At 40.5% G+C, this 25,129-nt stretch overlaps 1 protein-coding gene across 2 annotated transcripts in view; it reads left to right on the forward strand.

Moving 5' to 3' along the window:
* LOC121960829 (phospholipid phosphatase-related protein type 5-like) overlaps positions 1 to 25,129 on the forward strand; it is a 159,131-nt gene that overhangs the window by 97,241 nt on the left and 36,761 nt on the right. For both annotated transcript variants that reach the window (XM_088071857.1, XM_088071858.1), the window contains one exon: positions 20,027 to 20,277. In XM_088071857.1, coding sequence (XP_087927983.1) covers positions 20,027 to 20,277 — 251 coding nt within the window. The remainder of the gene's footprint in view (positions 1 to 20,026; positions 20,278 to 25,129) is intronic.

Raw genomic sequence — 25,129 nt, forward strand, 5'->3', positions numbered from 1 at the left:
GATATTAGTGTATTTGTTTGTGTTATTTTATATTGACATTTTACGTTCTGCATCTTACATTATATATGAATAAATATTGTAACAGTAAAAATAATAATAAATAAATAAATGTTGTTGTTGTTGTTATGTTTTAGCCATGTGATAGTCTGGTGGCCTGTTAGGGGTTTTCCCTGCCTCTCAGCCCATGTCAGCTGGGATCAGCTTCAGTCCTCCATGCGACCCTTAAGAGGATAAGCGGTTACAGATAATAGATGGATCCTGTCAAACAAATATAGGACATTCACCCAGGAGGTCGTTGAGGTTGACTTCTTAACACTTGAACTCTGCCAGGTCTGCCAGGGCCTGCATTGGTGTTTTTGCTTAGTATGATGTCAGTTCATGGGTTTCAAATGCTTCATATCTCTAAAATCTGACCAGCATAAGCTAAGAGGTTATGTAAGTCAATAAATCATAATAATTGATCAAATTATCTAAATTGCTTCATTAAAAACAAAACAATGCAACTTAATCAGACTTTATAGAATAAAAAAACAAAACATACTGATGCAGAAGCCTTACTTTTCTGATGCAAAAAGAATGAATAAGTGCTCCAGCTTTCATGGATCTTGTTTTAGATCTGTTTAAACAGGGTCATGCTAACAAGGTGTCTGTTTATTTATTAACAATGTAGCCTAGTACGCTAGTATGTGTAGCTTGCTACACTAGTGACAAATTCAATATGTCATATGTGACATTTTTTATGTTAGTGACAAAAGTAGTCATTTAATGCCAAACCATGACATTTTTTCTAAACCAAGGGAATGCAGATTTATTGTATGGCACATTTCACACTGAAAAGCAACCCAAAGTGCTTTACAGATTAGTCATTATAGCTCATTAGAGCTCACTATCAAAGCATGCCTCAAAGGTCTGTTCCAATAATAATTTCAATTCAATTTTGATTTTATCTATAAATCACCTTTAAACGTGAGGCTCTATTCACTGTGAGCTAGAAACAAACTCAAACAGCTCTCCAGTTCATATATTGCAAAGATTTCCAAGTTGCACTCCTGCTCCGTGGTTGTAAAATGTGACTAAATTGTCGTGATCAGCTCAGCAGATAGAAATACACAACCTGCTCACACTACCACCACCACCACTCATTAAGTAAGACTGTTACTGCAGTGACGTTAAACAGGGTGATTTACCTATGTTAGCTCTCCAGTTCATATAATGGTATGGTGTTTCATGGTAGCAAAATGTGACAAAATAGTCCCAGTTTGGGGCTCTGCAAAAGCCCTGTTTTTTTTGTGTGTGTATGTCTATAAGAAGCAGAGAGTTTTAGGAGAGCAGGTGAACTGAAACACTGATGCAAGTCTAATGCCGGGGGCTTCATAAAAGCATGTGACAATTTACACTCAGTGTTTGCAGTATAATCATTTTATATATCCCACATAACAATTGATAACCTGTGTGATCATCTTGTTTTTAATTTGGTGAGTAAAACACTATCAAGCGATACAGTACAGTAATTACAGTAATAAGACTCAAGATACATTGAAACATTTGTTTTGTTTTTTTTGTATTACAAGTTTTTGCAAATGTTATGTTTCAATATGCAAATGAGTGATCATCTGAGTAAATATGAAAATCTTAACTAAAATAAACACCTTAATGTGCATTTTGGATATTTTCTTTGCTAGACTGACATCTTATCAAAGTAAAATGGGTAATAATCTCAAAATACTGGTGACATACTGCACATTTCTTCATGAGAGAGGCTGTACTGCATTCAATGTTTAAGAGATGGAGGCAGTTGTGTTTGAATTATGGGGAAAGGTGCAGAAAAGTGCCTCTGTTCTTTAATTTAATGCTCGCGGTTCAGTGAAGAAAACAGCATAAGAGGTGCAGCATTTGTTTCCCTTTACCAGCAGCAGTTAATGGGTCTGTGGTAAGCTGTCAGTGCTGCTTTACAGCAACATTAGCAGCAGCAGTTATGCCAAATTAAAAAGTGCAATTTAACATACACAATCTGGAAATTCCATTACAAACAGTGTGTCTGCCTGCGTGTTTTACAGTGCATTTTATACATGGCTATTGATAAACACAGTTGGCAGACTTGTTGGCACAGTGAGAGAGCTCTAATGAATGAATCCGTCGGGGACTCGGCTGTGCTGGGTTGAACAGTTCAGTCTCCTTGTGCTGCTGAGTTCCTGTGTGAAGCAGAATGCTTTTGCCTATCAGCTTCTTGCTGAGCCTTGGAGTCAACGGCCTCCTGAGTTGATTTGACTTATACGTGGAGGGATTTGTGTTGGAGGGATCACAAGGCATTAGGTTTTAGATCTGGAGGATCTACAGTAGCTGGAGGTATTAATTGGGAACCTGTGGGGCTAATCTCTTCAAGTTGGCAGAAAGTTGTGCAGTAAGGATTTTACAGCTATGCCGTTACAGCGCCATCCAGAGGACAGGAGAGTGTAAAAAGGGGTGGGGAGTGGGCGAGTCAGGTAGTAAAAGTGGGGGCTGTAGACAGCTTGTCTCTCTGTGGTGTTGTAGGTGGTGTACCATGTCAAGATGCCATACATACACCGTGCGCTTCACGGATGAGGGGCGTAAGGGTGAGATGGGATCCTGACCCCGGACAGTTTCAGCACATCAGGTGTGAGAGAGACACTGTGTGCCATGGACCTTCAGTGTTAGGTAAGAGAGAGCCTGGGTACCTTCGACTGCTTGACAGCTATTGTGACTCAGTCAATAAACCCATTAATAACCACTGGGTAAAATGATCATTCCTGTCACTGTGTGTGACAGGTGCAGCAGCTATCACAAACACTGAAATGGCATTCGTCTTAAAAAAATAATAAATAAATAAAAAAAAAAATAGCCAAACATTTGGGTGACAGACATATCATTCTTCAGGTTGACTTTCTGTAGTGATCTCAGGAAGAAGTTGTTTTGCCTTCGTTACTTCTTTCCTTTGGTATTTGCAGTCTACAAATCATCCGCTGAAATGAAGACCTCAAAGACCTTAAAACTTGACACTCTCTCCCCTGCTCCTTCATTGATGAGGAGTGGTAAGTGTCCACCTCCACATATTCTAAAGTCAGCGATGAGCTCTTTGGTCTTACCAGTATTTAGAGATAAGCTGATTATCTGAGCCAGGATACCAGGCACAGTGCGTCCTCTCTGTTGGCAAACATTTGTCATGAGACCAGCCTTATCAATGTTATACCATCCAGGTATATGACAGTAGTGTTTGAATTGTAGGATGGGGCTCAGTCATAGGTGGAAAGGGAACATAGGAGGTTAGGATGAAGTTCGTAGGGACACCAGTGCTCAGAGTGGAGAAGTAATGTGTTCTCATTCTGACTGAGGATGGTTGGTCAGATTCAGGTGCAGATATGTTGGTCGAGGCCTAAGTGCTGGAGCGTGGAAACTGAATTGATGGGGATTATCGAATTAAAGAGTTACTAAACTCACAATTTTGGCTTGATTGCCTCTTCCGTAGGACATGGCCAATCACCCCATGGTGTTGCCCTTGATCCACAGCACCTTCCTGCTCCCTGCACACACAGAGTAGTTTAGTGAAAGGGTTGTGACGGAGCAGCAACACATGGATCGGTTGGTGATAAAATCACCTGTAACCAGAATCAGCCAAAAACAAAATTTAGTTGCCATAGCAGGTTTCAACCTTTAGTGGGCAGTCACTATGCATATTTATACACACTATCTATAATTATAATAGAGACAATAAATGAATGAATGAATGAATGAATAACTATACACACAACTAATTGCTAATGGACATATGGATAATGATTAGACATATGGCCAGGTGACGGGTTGCAATTGAGCAGAGGGGGAAACCAACTCTCTAACAGACCAATTCTTTGGAGGTCTCAGGCTTTTTCACTATAGGGAATGGCCAAGGGTGTCTCTCTCTTTTGCTCTTTCTTGTTCTCTCAGCAGGCAGCAGTATGATGAGGTCTTCTCTCACCCCCTTCTGGCTGGGTGTGATGGATTTCAGCGGCAGGGTTTGTCAGATCTTTGTTAAATTTAGAGTTCATTGCAGGCCTGCCTTTTGAAGTAGAGATCACAAACACTGGCGCAGACTCGGCAGGTTTCTTTAAGCCTTTCTTTCAAGTTTGGCTGCTTGACAGTCTTCAGCATTTCCATCATGTTCTGGATCCAGCTGAGCTCTGGGTTAGCAAGAGATGAAGCAAGAGAGCTAACAGAAGATCATTGAGGGTCTGCAATGGGGCTGCATGATTCCAATGGTGCAGAACTTCACACGTCCAACCTCTGAACTCCTTCGGCCTGATTCTTTTCTTTGCTACCAAATTCCTCCACCCTGAAAGCCTGGCCTTCCTGCTGCTAAAGGGTATCTACACCCATAATGCTTTGAGGTGGAACATGTGTTCAGAAAGAAATATGTCCGCAAGTAAGGGGTGGCCGCAGCTCTACCTTGTTTTTGATAACTGACAAATAATAGTATATACCCTTGGCTAAACTTCTAGCTTCCCTATTTCAAAGACAAACAGCAGCACACAGCTATTCTCTCACACTTTAAGATGCATCTGGGACTCTTTTCAATGCAGTGGATGAGACAGTCTCACAAGGGAAGTGGACCAAAGTCTTTTTCAGCTTGGATTGTCCTGACTTCCATAACATGTTTGACGCAATATCTAATAGCCAGAGGGTGTTTCCAGAACAAAGGAACACAATGATGAAGAATGGATAAAGATCTGTACTCACCACAGATGCATTTAGTGTGAAAGTCACAGTGAAGATGACACACCACATCCAAGCAGATGGGGAGGCAGATGGGGAAAATGAACAGCTGATTTTTGTATGTCACATCACAGCTCATCTCAGACCAAGACCAGGCTTTGCTCTGTTTGCTTTCATGAAAAGTTCATTCTTTTTACTCACACGACCTATCCTAACACTCAGCTGCTATGGATGTGCTACTCAGCCAAAGATAATTTGATAACTTTATCAGTTAATTCATTGGATCACGCCGGTGATAGCCGAGGCTGGAGGCATTAGAATCTGATTAAAATTTGAATCTATGAGAATCATAATTAGAATTTGGTGGTCAAAGGTTAAGGTCACTGTGAATTTGTCTGTCTCATTCTTGTGAAGGCAATATCTAAGAACACCTTGAAGGAGTTTTATTTATTTATTTATTGAATTTGGCACATACCTTCGAATGGACTCAAGGATAAACTGATTAGATTTTAGTGGTCATTGGTCAAAGGTCAAGGTCAATTCAGTCTTGCACCGGTCTCATTCTTGTAAGCATAATTTGTCAAGAGCAGTTTGAGAGAAATTCTTTAAATTTGAAACAAACTTTTTGATTGGACTCAAGGATGCATTGATTCTGGTGTTCAGAGGTCAAGGTCATAGAGACTTCACGTGCGTCTCATTCTTGTGAGAGCGCAAACTGTAAGCTGTAAATGCAACTTGACTGGTTGCACAGAGGCATAGAAACATGGCAGTTATTCTAGTTTATAGTCAAAAACATTTGGAATGGGATTTTTGTTTGAGAATTATTTGTAGTTTTTATTTCATTTTAAATATGCCAGCTACTATAACTTAATGTTGAGTGATAAAGCAGCATCATCATTAGTGAGAAGCTCTGCTGTGTTTTACAGCTGTCATGCAGCAGCTGAATATTTTCAGCCTAGCTGCTTCCACATCCTCTCTTTGCTGCTTTTCTTGCCGCTCTTTGCTAATGTCAGAGTGTGCCAGTGCTCACATGTGACACGTTCCATGTGTGTACTGGGACTGCGTGCCTGTATTTGTGTGTGTGTGTGTGTGTGTGTGTGTGCCCAAATGTGTGTATTCATGCACATCATGTACTGCATGTTTGCGCATGCTTGTTGCCAGCATTTACATCTGCCGGAGAACAGCACAGCATCATGTGAGCCCCGGCCATCTCTCCACTCCACAGCCCTCCCCTCACACTCTGGCCTGCCATTGCTTTGCATAATGACTCACAGGGCCGAGCTGTTTGGGAAAGATTAAATTTAGAACACAGCCGAGGGTCGTGGTGCTCACTCACACTCAACGTCAGCGTTGTTTTTACCTTCATGCGTTTTAAGGCATTGCTTGTTGAACTTTAAATTTGGGAAGTTCATGCACAGCCCCGTTTCAGTGACATTATGTAAGAGTCCACAGAACATTAACGTTTAAAAAATAGTGAGGCAACACTCTGGGAACATAACATACTGTTATTTTACTCTAGTACTATCTATCTATCTATCTAGCAGTTTTGATGTACATTTTTTTGGTGGAGTTATTCTGTTATCAACATCATGTGAGGCCTCACACCTCTCAGAGCACAGATAGACTCTAACATTCTAAGGTGGCAATTTATTAAGTATTCTGTGCTTGATACTTATGATCACACACACACACACACACACACACACACACACACACACACACACACACACACACACACACACACACACACACACACTACTGAGGCTCAGGCTAAGCCCCAATGCTCCTGAAAGTTTGGACAGTGGACTGTTGGCTGTTAGGACGAGGACACCAAAGCATCACATTCATCTCAATTCTTGATTTATGTGATTGACTGGAGGCCCGTGTTAATATGTGCAGCAATCTGTGACTCATAGCAGCTAATCTTACCCAGAGCTGTCCTCCATGACCAACCCTGAGCAGTAGCACAGAACTGCCCTGCTGCTCTCTCTCTCTCTCTACCTCTCAGCATTAACATTTTATAATCTATGTCACACTCCTCTGTCAGAACGAGCAGCCTCTCCAGAGACTGCAGTGTTGCTCAAAGTGTTTGTGGCTGCTGAATGCAGCTCTGCTCAGCTCAGCTCAGCTCAGCTCTGACAGTCTGTTCCTCTGGTTGGGTTTGACCTCCCTCACAAGGTCTCTTTGCACCTCGAGTCCTCTTTGAACACGTTGGAAACATTATCTCTCTAAATGCTAATACTCACCCTGCTCACTTTTCTCTCCATCTTCCACGCTGCAAGCTCATCCCTGCTGCTGCTCATGTGTTTTTGCACTGAAACTTTGGGTTTATCATTCTGTTAACTTAAAAAAAATGGACTAATGACTTACTTTCTGTGTTATAACTGTACATTTAAATATGTATGAATTTAGAATCACATTTTAATCTTTTGAAACTTGAGCAATTTGGCTTGATGGCGATGAGCAATGAAAAAAGAAAGTACCCCAAAATTGGCAAGACATTTATTAAAAGTTATAAGAAAATTACCTGAAAAAAAGAATAAATACCTTTTAATAAAGACATTTTCCCCGAGCTTTTTTTTTAAATAAAAATTCTTAATCTACTAATTTCTTGCAATTTGTGAAACATTTTACCAAGTTGCTCATTGCCATTTTTCCCGTGCTTTAAAAGAAATCACACCAATTTGCTCAGGGCTCAAAGGTTTAAAATACTTGTGAAAAGCATCTAAAAGCAGCACAAGAAAAGTAATGTCATTCTCGATTTAATAGATCCTAGTGTTTAGAAAAAAAATCATATTGAAAGATAAAAGCTTAGTCCTGATAATATGAATTATTCTGCCCCACAGTCCAACAGAAAAAAATATGCCTTACTTTGCCATATTTCTGGCTCACTGTTAAACTGTAACTGCCCACACTATAATTAAGGATTGTTATGTCCACCCAGGCCTCCTAACTTGTGAAATACTGCTGCTCTGTCAGTGGACCTTAGCATCGGATTCAGATGCACAGAGGAACCCTTTGCAGGGTAAAATCAGCCCGTTCTCATTCCAAAGTCGTCAAATATGCCATGTGCCGCTGGACATTGTCAGCTGAGAATGACCGAACAGAATTACAAAACCATTCAAAACCAATTCCAGTGAAGTTGGGACGTTATGTAAAAGGTAAATAAAAACAGAATACAATGATTTGCCTTTTCTTTCCAACATTTTTTTATTGAATTTTCCTTGGATGCACAACAACATCAATTAATATAGCAGAACCGTGAATTTAATCCAATACGTTTGTAGTATAGACAAATAGAAAATAATAATAATAATAATAATAATATAAGATGTTCCATAAATTATATAAATTGAAATATAACCGATTTGCCAGTCCTTTTCAACCTATGTTCAACTGAATTGGTTTTTTGCAAACATTCAGTCATTTTGAATTCGATGCCTGCAACACGCTCCAAAGCTGCCACAGGGGCAACAGAAGACTGGGAAAGTTGAGGAATGCTCAAAAAACACCTGTTTGGAACATTCCACAGGTGAACAGGTTAATTAGAAACAGGTAAGTATCAGGATTGGGTATAAAAAGAGCATCCCTAAAAGGCTCAGTCGTGCACAAGCAAGGATGGGGTGAGGTTTACCACTATGTGAACCACTGCGTGAGCAAATAGTCCAACAGTTTAAGAACAATGCTTCTCAACGTACAATTGCAAGGAATTTAGGGATTTCATCACCTACAATAATATGATCAAAAGATTCACAGAATCTGGAGAAATCTCTGCAGGTAAGTGGCAATCCCGAAAACCAACATTAAATGCCTGTGACCTTCAATCCCTCAGGCGGCACTGCATTAAAAACCAACATCATTCTGTAAAGGATATTACCACGTGGGCTCAGGAAACCATTGTCAGTTAACACAGTTCGTCGCAACATCTACAAGTGCAAGTTAAAACTCACCATGCAAAGCAAAAGCCATATATCAACAACAACCACAAACGCTGCCGGCTTCTCTGGGCCCGAGCTCATCTGAGATGGACTGACACAAAGTGGAAAAGTGTACTGTGGTCTGAAGAGTCCACATTTCAAATTGTCTTTGGAAATCATGGACATGGTGTCCTTCAGGCCAAAGAGTAAAAGGCCCATCCAGACTTTTATCAGTGCAAAGTTCAAAAGCCAGCATCTGTGATGGTATGTGGGTGTGTTAGTGCCCATGGCATAGGTAACTTGCACATCTGTGAAGAAACCATTAATGCTGAAAGGTACATACAGGTCCATACACGTCAAAGCAACGTCTTTTTAAGGGACATCCCTGCTTATTTCAGCAGGACAATGCCAAGCCACATTCTTCACTCGTTACAACAGCGTGGCTTCATAGCAAAAGAGTGCGGGTACTAGACTGGCCTGCCTGCAGTCCAGACCTGTTTCCCATTGAAAAAAAATACAACAACAGAGACCCCAGACTGTTGAGCAACTGAACAATGGGAAACCTATAAAACTTCAACAAGTAGTATCCGTAGTTCTCAAAAGCTTATTGAGTGTTGTTAAAAAGAAAGGTGATGTAAAACAGTGGTAAACATGCCCCTGTCCCAGCTTTTTTGGAATGTGTTGCAAATTCAAAATGAGTGAATATTCGCAATAAAACAATAAAGTTTATCAGGTTGAACATTAAATATCTTGTCTTTGTAGTGTATTCAATTGAATATAGGCTGGCAAATCCTTGCAAATCATTGTATCCTTGTACTGTTTTTATTTACATTTTACACAATGTCTCAACTTCATTAGAATTGGGGTTTGTATTATTATACGTCAGCAGACAGCCGGACAGCACCTGTGATGTCCACATGATATGCAGGGCAGTATCAGGTTGAAACCCTGCTGGTAACCACGTAATATCAGGAGTGTGTGATAGGGCAGGTTGTAGAGGCGGTCCAACTAACCCTGGACTGGCAGGAGTCTGGCATTCACTTGGCGTCTGAATGTAACATTTTTTTTCTATACTTTCTGTACCTCTATACCTGTTTCCAATCCTAACCGGTGTTGGTTGCCAAGTGATTTTGAGGACCGTAAACAGCAGATGCAGGAGTCCACTGCAAAGCTGAAATGTGACGACTTGGGATGAGAACGCGTTGGATGATGCAAACAGGTGGTGACAGTTTGTAACTCTGTGAGTTAATACGAGAATAAGAATAAACTGATTAGAATTTGCTCGTCAAAGGTTGCTGTCACCTCACAAAAACACCTTTTTTACCCAAACTCAATAATTCAGTCACTAATTATGACAAAAATTAATGCAAATGTCCAACATGATGCAATGATGAAATGATGTTTATATCCAAAATGTCAAAGGTCAGCTTCACTGTGACATCATAATGTTACAAACCACAACTAAAACAAGCACATTCAGATGTGTGCATCATTATTAAGTGTCCACTGAAAACACTTCTTTTGTGTTGTAGCATGTTTTCTTAATGTGTTGTTTTTGCAGCACATTCCCCAAATGGTGTGTATGTATCCTCAAATTGTTTTAGGTGTTTTTCTTTGATTTTTTTTTTGTTGAGTATGTATTTTCTTAACTTGCAGCATGTTGACTCCTGGCGGCCGCAGGTAGATGTGTGAAGCATCATGTTTTAGTATGTGTACCTTCTTTGCAGAAAGTTCCATATTTGGAGCATCGTCCACTGTCAGGACTACATGAGTCTGGACAGGCAGGGATGTAAACTGTAACTTGTCTGGTTGGTGGACTCAACCACGAGGCAGTAAACTCTTGCTCTCTTTCTCCAATGTGTAACTGAGGGATTTTGTATTGATTGGTGGAGCTGGTTGGTTGTGCAGATACTGAGACAGCAGATGTGGACTTCTCCTGATGTTTCGTGGCTGGTGTGGTCTCGAGTTCTAAACCCACCGCATGTGACTAGTGAGTTTCATTCAGTTTCTTTTCTCTTCCTCTCAGCCCTTATTGTCAGTGCAAAATGCTTCTGTGCTGATTCATTTTTATCGATACTGGAGGGCTAATAGCTGTAATGATGCCACTTGGCGAAGCTTATCAGCAGTCTGAGCTGTAACAGAGAAAATGGCTCTGCTCACAATGGTGCATCTGTAAAAACACATATAATGGCACTCTCCAAAAGAAAGCAGTACATGAAAAGGGCCTGAGAGATTCAGATTGTGTGATTTCATTTGCAGTCAAGCAAAACATGTTTAAAAAAAATTAATTTAAATGTGTGTATAATCTGATAATACCTGCAGCGGCGCAGCAATTTTGGATTAGAAAAACAGAGTTAGTGTTGGGCCTTAACATTTTATAAACCTTATGGGCAATGATGAAATTACACCATGGCTTTCTGGGGAGTCTGATTTTGGGGGGATGGAGTGTCTGAGGGAACTTTGAACATGCATTCACATTCATGATTTGTCCTACATGCAAAACAACCCGCTCTCATTCCAAGTCGTCCAATACCGTTGCTTTGTCAATGATTTCAGCATAAGAAATGAACGCCAAAAGCCACCTTTCCCGATGGTATGATGCGCTACCATGCTGTGACAGTTTGTAACATGGCAGAATGGAACCTTTCATAGTGTTATGATACATTGCTGGTAGCCCGAATTGCCCCTGTTGTGGTCGTATCATATGTAGCTGGATGGCCTTAGGTTGAAACACTGCTGATTACAACAAAATATAAGGAACTGGAAAGCCTCTATAGGGCGGTTGGAAGAAGTGGTGGATGGGTCCAACAAACACTGAAATTTCACCCTGAAGCGTGGTGTTCACTTTATGCATGATGTTTTTTCCTTAACCTAACCACCTGCTTTTGTTACGTAAACCTGAACATGTGCTTTTATTGATAATCTGGCATTGGTTGCCATGTGCTTTTGTTGCCCAATGCTAACCACATGCTTTTTTGATGCCCTTGAGTTGGTTGCCTTGTGTTTTTGTTGCCTAGTCCTAACCACCCATTCCATGTAACATTTTCCTAACCCTGTGCTTTTGTTGACATCCTGGCATTGGTTGCCATGTGCTTTTGTTGCCTAATCCTAACCATGTTTTTTTTGTTGGGGCTTATAAACATTATGATTAAGCATAAATTGTTTTAAATGCACCAATATGTACCTCACTTTACTTAAGAGATACAATAACTTGGGTTGACTGTTTTATCACACTATAAGTCCTCACTACAGTTGATTGTTGATGTGTGTGTAGATGAGTACAGATATTTATAATGCATTATAAGTCAACACAGTCAACCTCTAGTTATAACAAGTCAAGAGCATCTATAAGAACCTTGCCACTTATAAATCATTACAAGTCACATCTATAGTGTTTTATGACTTTTGATATAGTGCAATAGTAAGCATTCTATGTGTTTATGAGTGTAGTCATAAAGCATCATTTATGCATTATAATTCACTTTGAACGCTCTCAATGCATCATAGATCTGGTCTTCACAGAAGGTGTAACTGAGTTTCATATTCTGCAGCCAGCACTTTATGTAAAATCGAACAAAACCCTTCATAACCAAAAATCAATAAGGTGACATGAACGGACGTTTATTTGGAAATGAGTGTTGTGACAGCTGAGAGACGCAGCTGACTGTCTGCCCCACACTGATTAGTTTGACCTGTCCCACATTAGCCCTGCTGTCACATTACCTTCTGCTCACCTGTCCTCCCTTCCCCCAGCAGTCACGCATCATTTGTACCACTCCACTTCCTCACTTTCTTTGTCTGTTTGTCTGCATCATTTGTTTGGGGTTTTGCTCAGATGAGACTTTCTGGGAGCTCTTGTCTCTTTCAGGGGAGCTGAGCTCCCAGTAGCTCCTGTCAAGGTCAAAGCACACTTTATTGCCCTGAGGGGCAATCTGTGTTATAGCCAGCAGAGAATGAAAGGAAGCAAAAGTTCCATACACACAACAATACACACAATGCAAATGTACTTAAGGGACTGAAAAATGACATGATGCTATTGATGAGGCCAGTGGTAGCAGGGACAAATGAGATCTTACGTCTCATAGTCTTGCATCTTCCTAAGATATATTTATGACCAGATAGCAACAGCTTAGTCGTTTACCTTTTTCTAAATAGTAGTCAGAGAACAGTTCATTTGTGGATTTAGATTTCCTCGTTTCAAAATTAAAATCCATTGGCTGTTAAGTATATGGATCTGTTACAAGGTATAAGCCCTTTGAAACCCAGACTGACATCAGTTTTCTTGTGTTGCATTCAGACACCTTGTACAAGCTAAATGACCCTTTGAAAGCTGAGCACGTTGGTCTGACTTCTTTTACTACCATCAGGAAAGAAGACAATGGCCAGCTTGGTCGGAAATGGTTCACAAATTGCAGGAAATTTTACCCAAAAAAATGTTTTAGAAAAAGGGGGAAGGATTACTAGAAAAAAGTCCAAAAATTAGGGAAAAATGTCTGGAAAACTTTATTAAAAAAAATGTTTTGCTCAGTTCTGAGCCATGTCTTGCTATGCTTTTGAAAGAAATAAATACAATTTGCTGAGGTTTCAATGAATCATTTGTGGACAGATTGTGCTTGTTATTTACTCAGTTCTGTGTCATGTTTACCTGACCAGCTGCGAAAAAACTTGAGCAGGGCAAAGCACGGCTTCCATGGTCACTGTAGCCGCTCCAGGTGATTATAGTGGATGCTCTGCGCTGTGGGCATGCTGTGGCAGATATTCACACTGCATCTGTGCTCCATGTATTTTCTTCATGCTAACAGATTTTAAGAACTGAAAATTTCCCATACCCAACCATGCCTCTCAGGGTGCAAGATAAACCACATGAAACACAACTGATTCTACGTGAATGCTCAAAGAAACAAAAACTCAAAATTCAGATCTTTTTTTACTAAAATGAATGCACATTATTTTTTATTTCATTGTGTCTGGCTCTGTGACATTGAGCTTAGGCACATCTTCATATTCAGCGCTCACTCAGCCCGCTGTTGTGATGTGTCTACCTGTGAGTCTGTGCGTGTCAAAGTGATTGTGAGCAAACAGGGAGTCTGGGAAACCGTGATAACTTTGAGACGGACTGGGTTGTGCATTACACTGCAGCATTGTTGAGACGCTGGCACTGGATCAAACAAGAGGTGCATTGCTTCAACCCTGCTCACCCCCCAAAACACACACACACACACACACACACACACACACACACACACACACACACCTGCACACGCACACGTTGGAGGAACAAATACACTCAACAAGCATGCACAGTTACACATGCATGGCTCCAAAGTGGCTCTGCAGCAGATCATTGTTTGAAGCAGGCAAACTAGATTAGATTATGCTCTAATAAGCAATTTTGGTCGTCCCTCTCTGCGCTCCCAAAGCTCGACAGGATGAGGAGGTGCGGAGGAGGAAGGGGGGGTTAGCTAGTGAGTGTAAGTTGTCTGTAAAACACAGAGTGCCCACATTTCTGCGTTCGTGTTGCAGAAAGTGGGACAGCATTGGAACCGTACACCGAGTGCTTGGCGAGTGAGTCACACAACGCTTGACAAAACCTATTTGATGCTCGTTAAGAAATGGACCTGTCAGCATGTGGAGCCTCACACCGCTGCTCTGTGCGCCTGATGAGGAACGAGGAAGGGAGAGGCGGTGACTTCCACGGCGACATTTAAAACAAGAACTTGTGCGGGGGAGGCGAAAGACGTGCCTTGCTCAACAGCCGTGACGCCTCGCTGCCCATTTTCATGAATGTCTTCCAGCTAAACGCGCTTCAAAGTTGGCCGGCTGAAATGAGTTTGCAGCAGCACAAACACTTGACAGTGATTGGAAAAGCTGCTGTTGTTGCCTCGGCAAATAATGCACCCTGGAAGCATGTGTGTGTGTGTGTGTGTGTGTGTGTGTGTGTGTGTGTGTGTGTGTGTGTGTGTGTGTGTTTTTGGTGTGGCGAACACCTCTCTCGGTGTGTGTGTGTGTGTGTGAGTGTGAGAGAGAGAGTTGTCTGACTAAGCGCCTGTTTGGTAATTTAGTGTGACAGAGGGCCGGGCTCTCGTAGGAGGGAAGCAATTATTTCTGTTAAAGCCCTTCAATCACACTGACGTAAAGCCTGGCTGCTTTGGTTAAGAGCAGTATATGGCACCTGTGTGTGTGTGTGTGTGTTTAGTACGGGTGAGGATGCAGGCAGCAGACCTGCTTTATGCAGCGTCACAGTGAGAGGAGAGCAGCTCTCTGCTGTGGGATGAGCAGTCTTCCTCTGGTGTTAAAGGGAATCGTCACACTGCAAATACAAGCTGGTTGAATGATTTATGTCCCGTCCTCCATGTTTTACAAAGCACTTTGCTGCCGTCTCAACACCATGTGTCTTTTTTAGGAGATTGGACAGGAGTGACTGCAGACACACTGACTCACAAGTTTCCATTACAGAAGTGACCATTTCAGTTGCCGCTCTTCATTTCAACCCTGTCTCATCCCCAGGTCATCAGCTGAAACACACTGTAACATGGTTACTGTTGGGAAACAGTCATGGTTTGCTTTAACCTTTTGAAACCTGGAGCAACAAAACTTTTTTTTGTGCTGCTTCAAGATGCCTTTCACAAACATTTAACCTATCACCACTAAGAATATTGGTGCATTTTTTTTCAGTAACACAGGAAAAAAGGCAATGAGCAATTTGGTTAGAAATATTGCACAAAATGCAAAAAATTAGGAGATTTAGAAAATAATTTCTCTTTACGTAAATCTAGGGATAAAATGTAAATGAAAAAAAAGCTAGGGAATAAAATATACAATTATTATATGGTTTGGTTTCTTTCAAAACTTAGGTCAAAGACAATAAGACACTTTAATGTGACATTGTCAAAAAATTTAGCAAAATTTGTAAAAAAAATTTTTAAAAAAGTTACAAGAAACTTACCTTAATAGTTATTTTCAGGTAATTTTCTCTTTTTTAAAATTAGTTATACAAAGAAAGACAAAGAAAAAAACAGACAAGATAATAACCTTAAAAAGGGTTGAAAAAATGTATGTATTGTATATATTTTATATTTTGAGTAAAATAATTTTAAATCTAAAAATGATATTATAGATACAGCTTTCTGGACATCTTATCCAAATGTTCTGATTGTTTTCTAATAATCCTCTCCTCTTTTTTAAAACACATTTTTAGATAAAATTTCTTGTAATTTGTTGGTTATTACTTGCCAAGTTGCTGATGACCTTTTTTTCGTGTTCTCTCACGAAAACAAACCAATTTGCTCAGTTTTCAAAAAGTCAAGCACTAGGCGTCTAAACACAGCACAAGAAAATTGATGTCGATCCAGGTTTCAAAGGGTTAAAATTATGTTACAGAATTAATAAAATTTTTAAGCACCTTTTTGCCTTAATATTTTTTAGCTTTCTTTATTTTATTTTACTAATTCCCAGGTAATTTTCTTCTACTTTTTACTATTTTCTTCCTGATTTTTGGATAATTTCTTATTTTGTTGCTCATTGCCTTCTTCTCTTGTTTTAGAGAAATCATTTGCTCAAGTTTCAAAGGGTTAATCCCAGGGGATGGAGATGGAGTACTCAGCTGGGATGGAGGGCTGCTGTCAGAGATTGCTGTTGTGAAAATGCCGTCCACTTCTGTCCGAGTTGGCCAGGGGACGTCACGCCAAGCCAGCTGGCTGTTGAATGGGTTGCATTTTACCAGCTGAGTTGGGCTGACACAATCAGCCGGCCTGTTTGAGCTAAAACAGGCCTGCAAGTTTTCTCTGTAACAATCCAAAACTTTTTTTGTCTCGCTGCAAATCTCCGGTCAGAATTGGGTTTTGAAAAAAAAACAAAAAAAAAACAACAACTTGCATAGGTTTAGAAAAAAATCTCATGTTTTGGGTTAAAAACGTACATTTGTCACGTCACGTGATGTAAACAGGTCACAGGAGTGATGTCAGTAAGAGACAATCGACCAAAATTACAAAATGTGACATTAAAACAATGCAGACTTTTAGCTTCATGTGGGACACAAACTGCGGCTCCTGAGCAGTGTTATAATACTCGAGACTGGTCTCAAGACCGCTTTGTGAAGGTCTCGTCTCGGACTTGATGCATTGTTACTCACTCTATGGTATCAGACAAAGAGGATGCTAGATTTTATTTCAAGATCAGTGAAGACCACATGAATATCACAGAATTGTCTGTGCAGAAGTCAAGCACTGGATAAGCATGATAGAGTTGATTTTATCTCCCTTGTTTTCTATGACTAAACAAACACAAGAGGTGAATGAAGCAGAAACTAAATATGTTTTCTGGGTGCTTTTCTGGGAGTATTGAACTTTCAGATCAGTTTGGAAAGTTCCAGTTGTTTGAATGAAAAAAAGCACATGGTTATGTTATGTTAAGCCAACAAAAGCACATGGCGACCAATCCTGGGATGTCAACAAAAGCTCAAAGTTAGCAGTAGGCACCAACAGCACGGGTGGTTAGGCATTATGCAAAAAAAGGCACATAACTGAAAAAAAAATCCCATCAAATTCAGCCTTGAAGCCTATACTTGATCTACATAAAAGTCAAGGTTTGGTCAACCCATCCACCGCCCCTTAGAGACCTTTAGGCTCCTTATATTACATCATTAACAGCAGTGTTTCAACCTGACTCCAGTGGCGTGTCATGTAGACACAACAGGTTCCGTCTGGCTGCATTTTCAACTGACGACAGCATCTGCATATCAGGTTGCGACATCAGGTGCTGTCTGGCGGCATATCATAACACTGCGAACGCTTCTGTCCGGCCTCGTTCTCAACTGACCCTCCTGCCAGCATATCATACAGCCATGAAAGGTGACTTTTGGTATTTGCATCTTACGCTGAAATCACATCCGCAGCTGCAGTTTTTGACAACTTTTGGAATGAGAACAGGGTGGACTCTTACTGCTGATCTTGGTCATGACTTGGTCTCAGGTTTAGCTGATCTTGACCACTGCTCCTTGGTGAAAGTCTTGTTTTGTTTCACCCATCCACCTCCCCTTCCTTCCACCTGACTTTCTTGCTCGTTTTACTACATCAGTTGCCGTCAGTGTTCAGATATGCTGTGGATGGGTTACAATGGAGTTTGTTGAATGCCTGGTGCGTCTTATCGTGACACTAAAGGGAGCCTTTTGTGTTATCATCAGAGACATAGGGGTGTGACAAAGTGTCTGTATTTGACAATGTTGGAATGAGAATGGCCTGATAACTTGATGGGATCAGAAAATAATTTATGTTTCCCCATAAGTAATTAGACTGTGCAAAATGAGACAGAAAAACCAAATCACTCAGTAATAAACAGATAATAATGGCTGATGACGCCACAGTGATGTGACTGTGTGCGCTGGGTGAAGTGATCCTGATGTGTGCGTGAGTGTGTTGTTTTTTTAGGTATGTTGTGTATGATGCACACGCACGCAGTCTCTATGATGGTACATCAAACGGGGAGTATTTTCTGCTTCTGCCTTCAGTGTTCCCATCAGACATGATGACGGGTGGCGTCCAGATCAGACAAAGCGAGGGGAGAGACGATGGCTGCTGCTCTCATGGACACACACAGATATTTGACACTTCCTTCTGAGATGATTATGACTCACCATGTAACCAAGGCAACCACAGAAACCACACCAGCAAAACAATTCCTGAGCTCATTTTACTGGTGTCTGAGTTCACTCATTTAAGACATTTTCATCTGAACAAACAGATCAGTTCACAGAAACATCAGCTTCAGAGTTTGCTCATCCAGGCAGAGTCATGTTTAGTTTTTACTATTTCCTCTGCACGCCATGCAGATTTCATTAAAGCAGGGGGATGGCGTGTAACCTGAATGGCGTGCTGCAGGTTGTGAGCTGCACCCGGCTGTCATTCATAAAAATACAGAACATTGTCTTCCAAGCAGCTATAACCCCTCACTGTCTGAAAGTAACTCGTGAGCACTTGTTTTGGCAAGATTTTCTGATTTAATTTTAATCTTGATAAAAACATGGCAATGGTTATTACATAAAATATTAGCCTTTTGTTGTGGTTTGGCCTTTGATTCACAGGACAACGGTGTTTTAGGGGCCTGAAAACTCCAACTTTTGAAACTTTTGAAAATGCCACCCCTTCTGTCACCATGTAAACTGGCAATGTGCGGAGCATGTGAGGTTGGAAACGTCATGGCTGCACTTACTTTTTGTGCTGCTGACTCTACTGAGCTTGTAAACGCTGTCGGTTCTCGTGCATGTATTTGCCATCGTCTTCTTGTTTGTTAATACTCACTGCTCTGTAGAAGAACTCCTGTGTTCTGTTCTTCTGTCACGTGTCATTGGAAAGTTACACTACAAGCTACTGGCCTGGCATGCATACTACAGCGTGTTTGGTAGTTTTTGCAGATCCGTGTTCACAAGAACTGTTTTCACAATGTCATAATATGAATGCGGGTTTTTTTTAAAAATGCAAAGGAAATATTTTTTGATTTTAGTAAGGCTGCTCTCATGTAAATATGGCTTTAGTCCCATTTTAGCCATGCATATTAAAGTTGAAAATGTTTTGTTTTGAGCACTCCATCATCTATTTTCTACACCAAAGATGCTGGATAATGTTTCATTCCTCCAAAAATGTTGTGATAATAATTGTCTGGTCTATAATTATAATATAAGAGGTTCTGGACATATTCATGCTGGTATAAACATGAGTGCATGACTGTGTATAAGCACACACGTAAGCAAGATGATCATCAGTTGCAAACCACATTTGAAGAACAACTAACAACAAAACTGATTGTTTTTGAGCGACATTTCCACCGGGTATTTCCAGTGGGTAATGTGCCACCAAAACTGGATATTTTTGAGCAAGACATTGATGGCATTTCTAGCTGTGAATGTGCCAACTAAAGCATGTATTTTAACCCAAACCAAAACCTTTTCCTAACCAAGTTTTCTTTGTTCCTAAACTTAACCACATGTTAACCACAGCATCGTTGAAATGTAAAATTTCAACAAAAAATAAGGTAAAAACATGACATGCTGTATCTGTGGTTTCTGACAGGGACCATATCATATGCTATTCAAAATGTGACACAATTGTTCAGATAGCCCATGTGTTACGGCCGAAGAGCTAACTACTTACAGACTATGTTGGTCCACCCCTTGCTATGGGGGGTGCTGCAGCACCTTCAGCACCCACCTTCCCATGTCCTTGTCCCCCTGTTAAACTGATGAGTTATGATATCAGTAGCTGAGCTGGTTGCTGGAGAAAAAACCCACACAGCTCAGTAATCTTAATCAGCTCCACCTTCTCAGTGGTGACATCACAAACATTGCTGATGTTGGTCACTCCATCTATCACACTGTGTCTCACTTAACATCTTTTTTCTTTCCTTCCCAGGAGTCTACACCTTCGGCCTCTTCACCGTCGACATCTTTGTCAACGCAGGCCAGGTTGTGACAGGGAACCTGGCCCCCTACTTCCTGACTGTCTGTAAGCCCAACTACACGGCACTGGGCTGCCAGCAGGCTCTGCGCTACATCAGCCACCAGGAGGCCTGCACAGGAAACCAGGATGACATCCTGCGCGCCCGCAAGACCTTCCCATCCAAGGAGGCGGCACTCAGTGTCTATGCTGCTCTCTACCTGGCTGTGAGTTACTCTGCTCCTCCATTCATTACTCTGACTGTATGTCCGAAAAATACACCTATTCATGGTTAATTGCTGAGATCTGGGAGTATGCTGCAATCAAAAAAACCCACTGTCTGCCTCCTCTCTCATCTGTAATGCTTTATTCTAGGACCTTCCATTTCTTTTTCATCAACACCTGAATTTGTGCATTTTCATCAAAAAACAAGCGAAAAAGCAGAGAATATCACATTTTTGTCCAAGAAAGTCACTTTCAAGAGCATTTTTGCATTTTTTTCCTCATATTTTTTCATGTCAACTTGAATTATACAAAAATGATAATGGAAATAATATTCTGTTTACGATATCGTGAATATAGTGGAACATTCCCTAATATGTTTAAGCACTACAGCTTTAGAACAGTCCCTATGCAACAGCGTTGTTGTGAACTCTGCATATTTACATTCTTTTCTGCTTGTTGGGAGTTGGCAGGAATCAATTTTTTTTATCAATTCTTTCAACATAATTGGGCTGGAAACTCACTACAGCTGAACTCACACTGCGAGCATCGTCTCCTCTCGTCCTGCCTGTCCCGCATGCTGGCCTGACGGCCGCTGACAGCAGTGTTCTGCGGTTACTGTGAGCAGTGAACGTGCAAAGACATGCTAATTCATTCCGTCTTATTCCCTGATTATCTGAATAAGTCGCTAAATGTGTCTCTTGTTGCTTTTGACAAATAGCATTGCTGAATGTCTGAACAGCTGCGATAAAGGTTTCTTTCTCTTGCTCTTTCCTATACATCATTTTGCCATCTGCTGTAATTTAATTGTTTTTTATGACATCTATTACCTGTCTGTCTGTCCTGGAAGAGGGATCCCTGCTCAGTTGTTCTTCCTGAGGTTTCAACTATTTTGCCCTGTTATAGGTTTTTCTTTTTTTTGGGGGGTATTCCTTGGTTAATGTGAGGGTCTAAGGACAGAGGGATGTCATGTGCTGTAAAACCGTCTGAGGCAAATTGTGATTTGTCATAATGGGCTTGATAAATGAAATTATATTGACATTTGTTTAGTAGACCTCTCTGCATGTTTGGACACAGAAATGCTGTTCTGTTGCACTACATCTGTAACAGCTCTCTTTACTATACTAATAGTGAAAACAATGATTGATGGAATATCTTGGCAATGGCAAGGAAAGTGTTAAATAGTTTGTTAAAGGTGTCAAAAAGCAATACAAGAAAAGTGATCCAGGTTTCAGAGGGTCAATTTAAAAGGGGATGGGTATTTAGGGTGAAGCTAAGCTGACAGGAAAATTGGGCAAAAGAGAACTGAAGGTGTGTGTGAGGTTTTTGTAGCTGCTGATTGTCTCTCAGACAGCTGCCTGAGCGACGAGTAAAATGATCCCATGTTGAAGTAATTCTATTTCCTAGTTATTGCATGGCTGCCAAGACCGATTATACAGGAAGTCAGAGCCAGTTAGCATTGTGCAATCCCACTTCTTTCTCCCAAATGCTCTTTTCTGTAAGTTTGAACATTTGAGTAATATTTTTATGCTAATCATATTCAGCCTAAAGTGCTTATGCACCCAGAATGCTGCAGCATCAGTTTGAAAGCAGCTGCTTCAGCTGTTGACCCAGCAGCTACAGATACATTTATCCAGTCAGAGGGAGAGGGGAGAATCCCACGACACCTTTCACTTTATTTTCAGTGAGAGCTGCTATCACAGTGTGCTCCAAACTAAGTGGGAGTTGATGGAGAGTGATACGTGACTGGTTTTATGTATTTCATGAAAACAAACCTCAGCCCTAATCCACAGTGGAAAGTTACCAAAAGAAGTTAAAAGTTGGAGGTCAAAATCTATACTGAACTTGTTTTTCTTCTATAGGGCATGGCCAAATTATAAATAGTGTAAAACTTAGATTAAAAGCTTGTACTTTTGTTTCAATCGCTGAACTCAACCAGCCGATATTGAGGACAGGCGTCAGTGTGGGACAAGACTTAAATCCCTTTCATGCAAAACTCATGCTTAGCAAAGAAGGGAATTACTATCAAGTTGTTTTTTTCAATCAGTGTGAATATTAGCCTAGTTGTATAAAAATTTGGCTACGGAATAACTTATCAATTATGAATCATCCATTTGATCGAGCTCCAACACACATCTAGGGCAAACTGATGCACTGAGTGAGAGAAACACAGAGACAGGGATCATGGTAGCCCGCCTTAGAAAGGAAGAAAGCTGAAAAAATGTAATGGCAGCAACAGAAGAGAGATGAGAAAAGGGTTCGAACTAAACAGAAAAAAGTGAAAAGACTTTTATTTTGTAGCAAGCAAGGAAATGATAACAAGCATATCCAAAAACAGCAATTTTATTGGGGTCTCATTCAGATGACTACATGTGTATCAACATTGGTGCTCACCATAGAAACCAACGTATCCCCTTGAATCTAACATCATTTAACCCTTAGGGTTCTTTTATGTTACACACTCACAAAATGCACTTTTCAAAGTCAAGCTTTGAAAAATATTATACAGTAAATCATAAATATCGAATATGCATTTATTTTCAAAACTTTAACCCTTTGAATGCCAGGTTTTTCACATGATGCCACTATGATTTAGATGAAAAAGAATATATATTTTTAATATACTGCATGCTAAGTAGATTTTTTTGATGATCACAGTCTGAGATATATCAATGATTAGCATTAACATTGATTGTGACAGTGCACCTAGTGGAAATAGCATGTATTTTATCCATGTGCTAAATATGGTGAAAATGACACCATCAGGTGGAAAATAGTCAAAATGACAGATTCCGAGTCTAAAGCCCAGAATGACACCCAAAAATAATACAATGCATGTTTTTATGCTTTGATGGCTGTGGGATCAAAAATGTCAGTTTGAATGGGTTTCAGTGGAGCATTTTTTGACCTTAACAGTCTGAATGTAACTATTTAGTGTCCACACTGTATTTTAGACTTAATGTAGGAGCTGAGCTGGAAATTCCAAGATTAAACAAAAATACATAATCTGGCCAACATTTATGCCATATGCATGAACACAGCCAAAATTTTTAAAAAATGAAGATTGAAAAGGACATAAAATGACCAAAACAGTTCCTGAGGGGTAATGACACACTAATATGTAGTCATGCCAAAATATAGTTTTGATGGGGTTTTGAAGAGAGGAGCAGGGGAAAAACCCCAAACATGTCATATCCTACAAAAATAAACACACAACCATGATATCATATAAAAAAAGTTGCCCAACAAATGACATCACTTTCTTAATGTACAGTTAAGGGTAGGTTTAGGAAAAGAAACATGCACAGTCTGGTGTTTTGTGAGGGATCCACCACAGCAGCATGTCTCATCACTGCTCGGGACCACTCCCGTCTGCACATTGGTCATGTGATCACAGCCTTTCAAATTTGCGGGATATGCACAAATTTGGGTGCATTCATGTATATTAAAAGGTAGGAAAGGAAAAGGTATGAACTGATTATGAGAATACCTTGAAAAAAATATACAGCGTCAGGTGATATTAAGAGGACATGTCAATTTAGAACAGCCTCGACAGCAGCGTCTATCTTGTCTATAGAGTGCTCAGTAATGAGTCCTAAAACCCGGGAAGCAGTCAGCATTTCAGCACTTCTGGTTCCCTCGTCTCTATGTCAGTGTGTGTTCTTAAATGTGTTTTTGGTTAGAAGCTGTTCTCAAATAAACAGATGACACTTTTATGTGTGTTTCAAAAGGAAGTTGCTAACAAGTGGCTAAATGAGACTTCAGAATGTCATCACGTGCCAAACACGGCTTTACAGCCTCATAGCTGTGGTAACGCAACTGAATGTAGTTGGATTACAACTTAAAAACTGCTAAAAATGCTGTTCATTTGGGAAGATTGTCCTGCTAAACAAAAAGTGTATGTATCATTAACTTTTGTTTGACACAGAGCTTATTTTCTGCAATAATCCAAAATCCAGTTGAAAAGAGCACTACTTGAGAAACACAGTGCTGGTCCTCTCTGTGGTGCTCATTGGATCACTTGTTTTTTAACTGAAGATATTTCATACCACTATGCTTGATGAATCGGTCAACTTTTCAAGGTCTTGACCCAGGCAATGTTAGTTTAGCATGTTAGTATGCTAATATTTGATAATCAGCTGTTGCTAAATACCTTCTTCTCTGTCTAAAGCCAATTATAAACTCACCATCATGACAGAAATGTGGCTGATCAGCGCCACGTTGCTAAATGCTAGTAGATGCTACTACTTACTTTAAGCTCCTGTTGCAAAATTAACACAACACACATCAATTTCCCTGTAGCAAGGGGTAGATTGATGTCCTACCCAAGTTTATTAAGATCCATGTTTCAGAGTGTAGCTGCACTAAATTTATGAGGTTGCAAAAATCCCACAGTCTGCAGGAGGCTGAAGACGTCAAAACTCTACATTTGTTTGGTAGCTGAAATATATAGCGCCATTCTCAGTGTTGTCAGCCAATAGTTTAAAGTAAAGAGAGCTTTCAGATGAGAGGCTGATGCCTTGAGTTTGACTTCAGTCCAGTGATTTGGATTAAGCCTTCACAGACATTCCCCAGCACTGCTGCTCTGAGGTCAGTGAGACAGAGCTGAAAGCTTCACTGCAGCGTTCTCTGCCTTCAACCACCTCATGTCAAAGTGTGTGTTATATAATATGTGAGTGCCGTGCTGTTCCACTGCAGGCCTTAGTGCGTGTGTGACCTTGCATCTAATCTCTTGGATGTCTAATAAGATGATCACATTTCACTCCCCGATTCATTTCTCACTTGATTGTCTTATGTAAGGCCCAGTTATAGATCACAGAGTGTCAGAGCACAGACGCTTCCCAGAATTTATCGGAG

Source organism: Plectropomus leopardus, chromosome 21, assembly GCF_026936395.1.
Source record: "Plectropomus leopardus strain MGB_pleo_1.0 chromosome 21, ASM2693639v1, whole genome shotgun sequence".
Lineage (NCBI taxonomy): Eukaryota > Metazoa > Chordata > Actinopteri > Perciformes > Serranidae > Plectropomus > Plectropomus leopardus.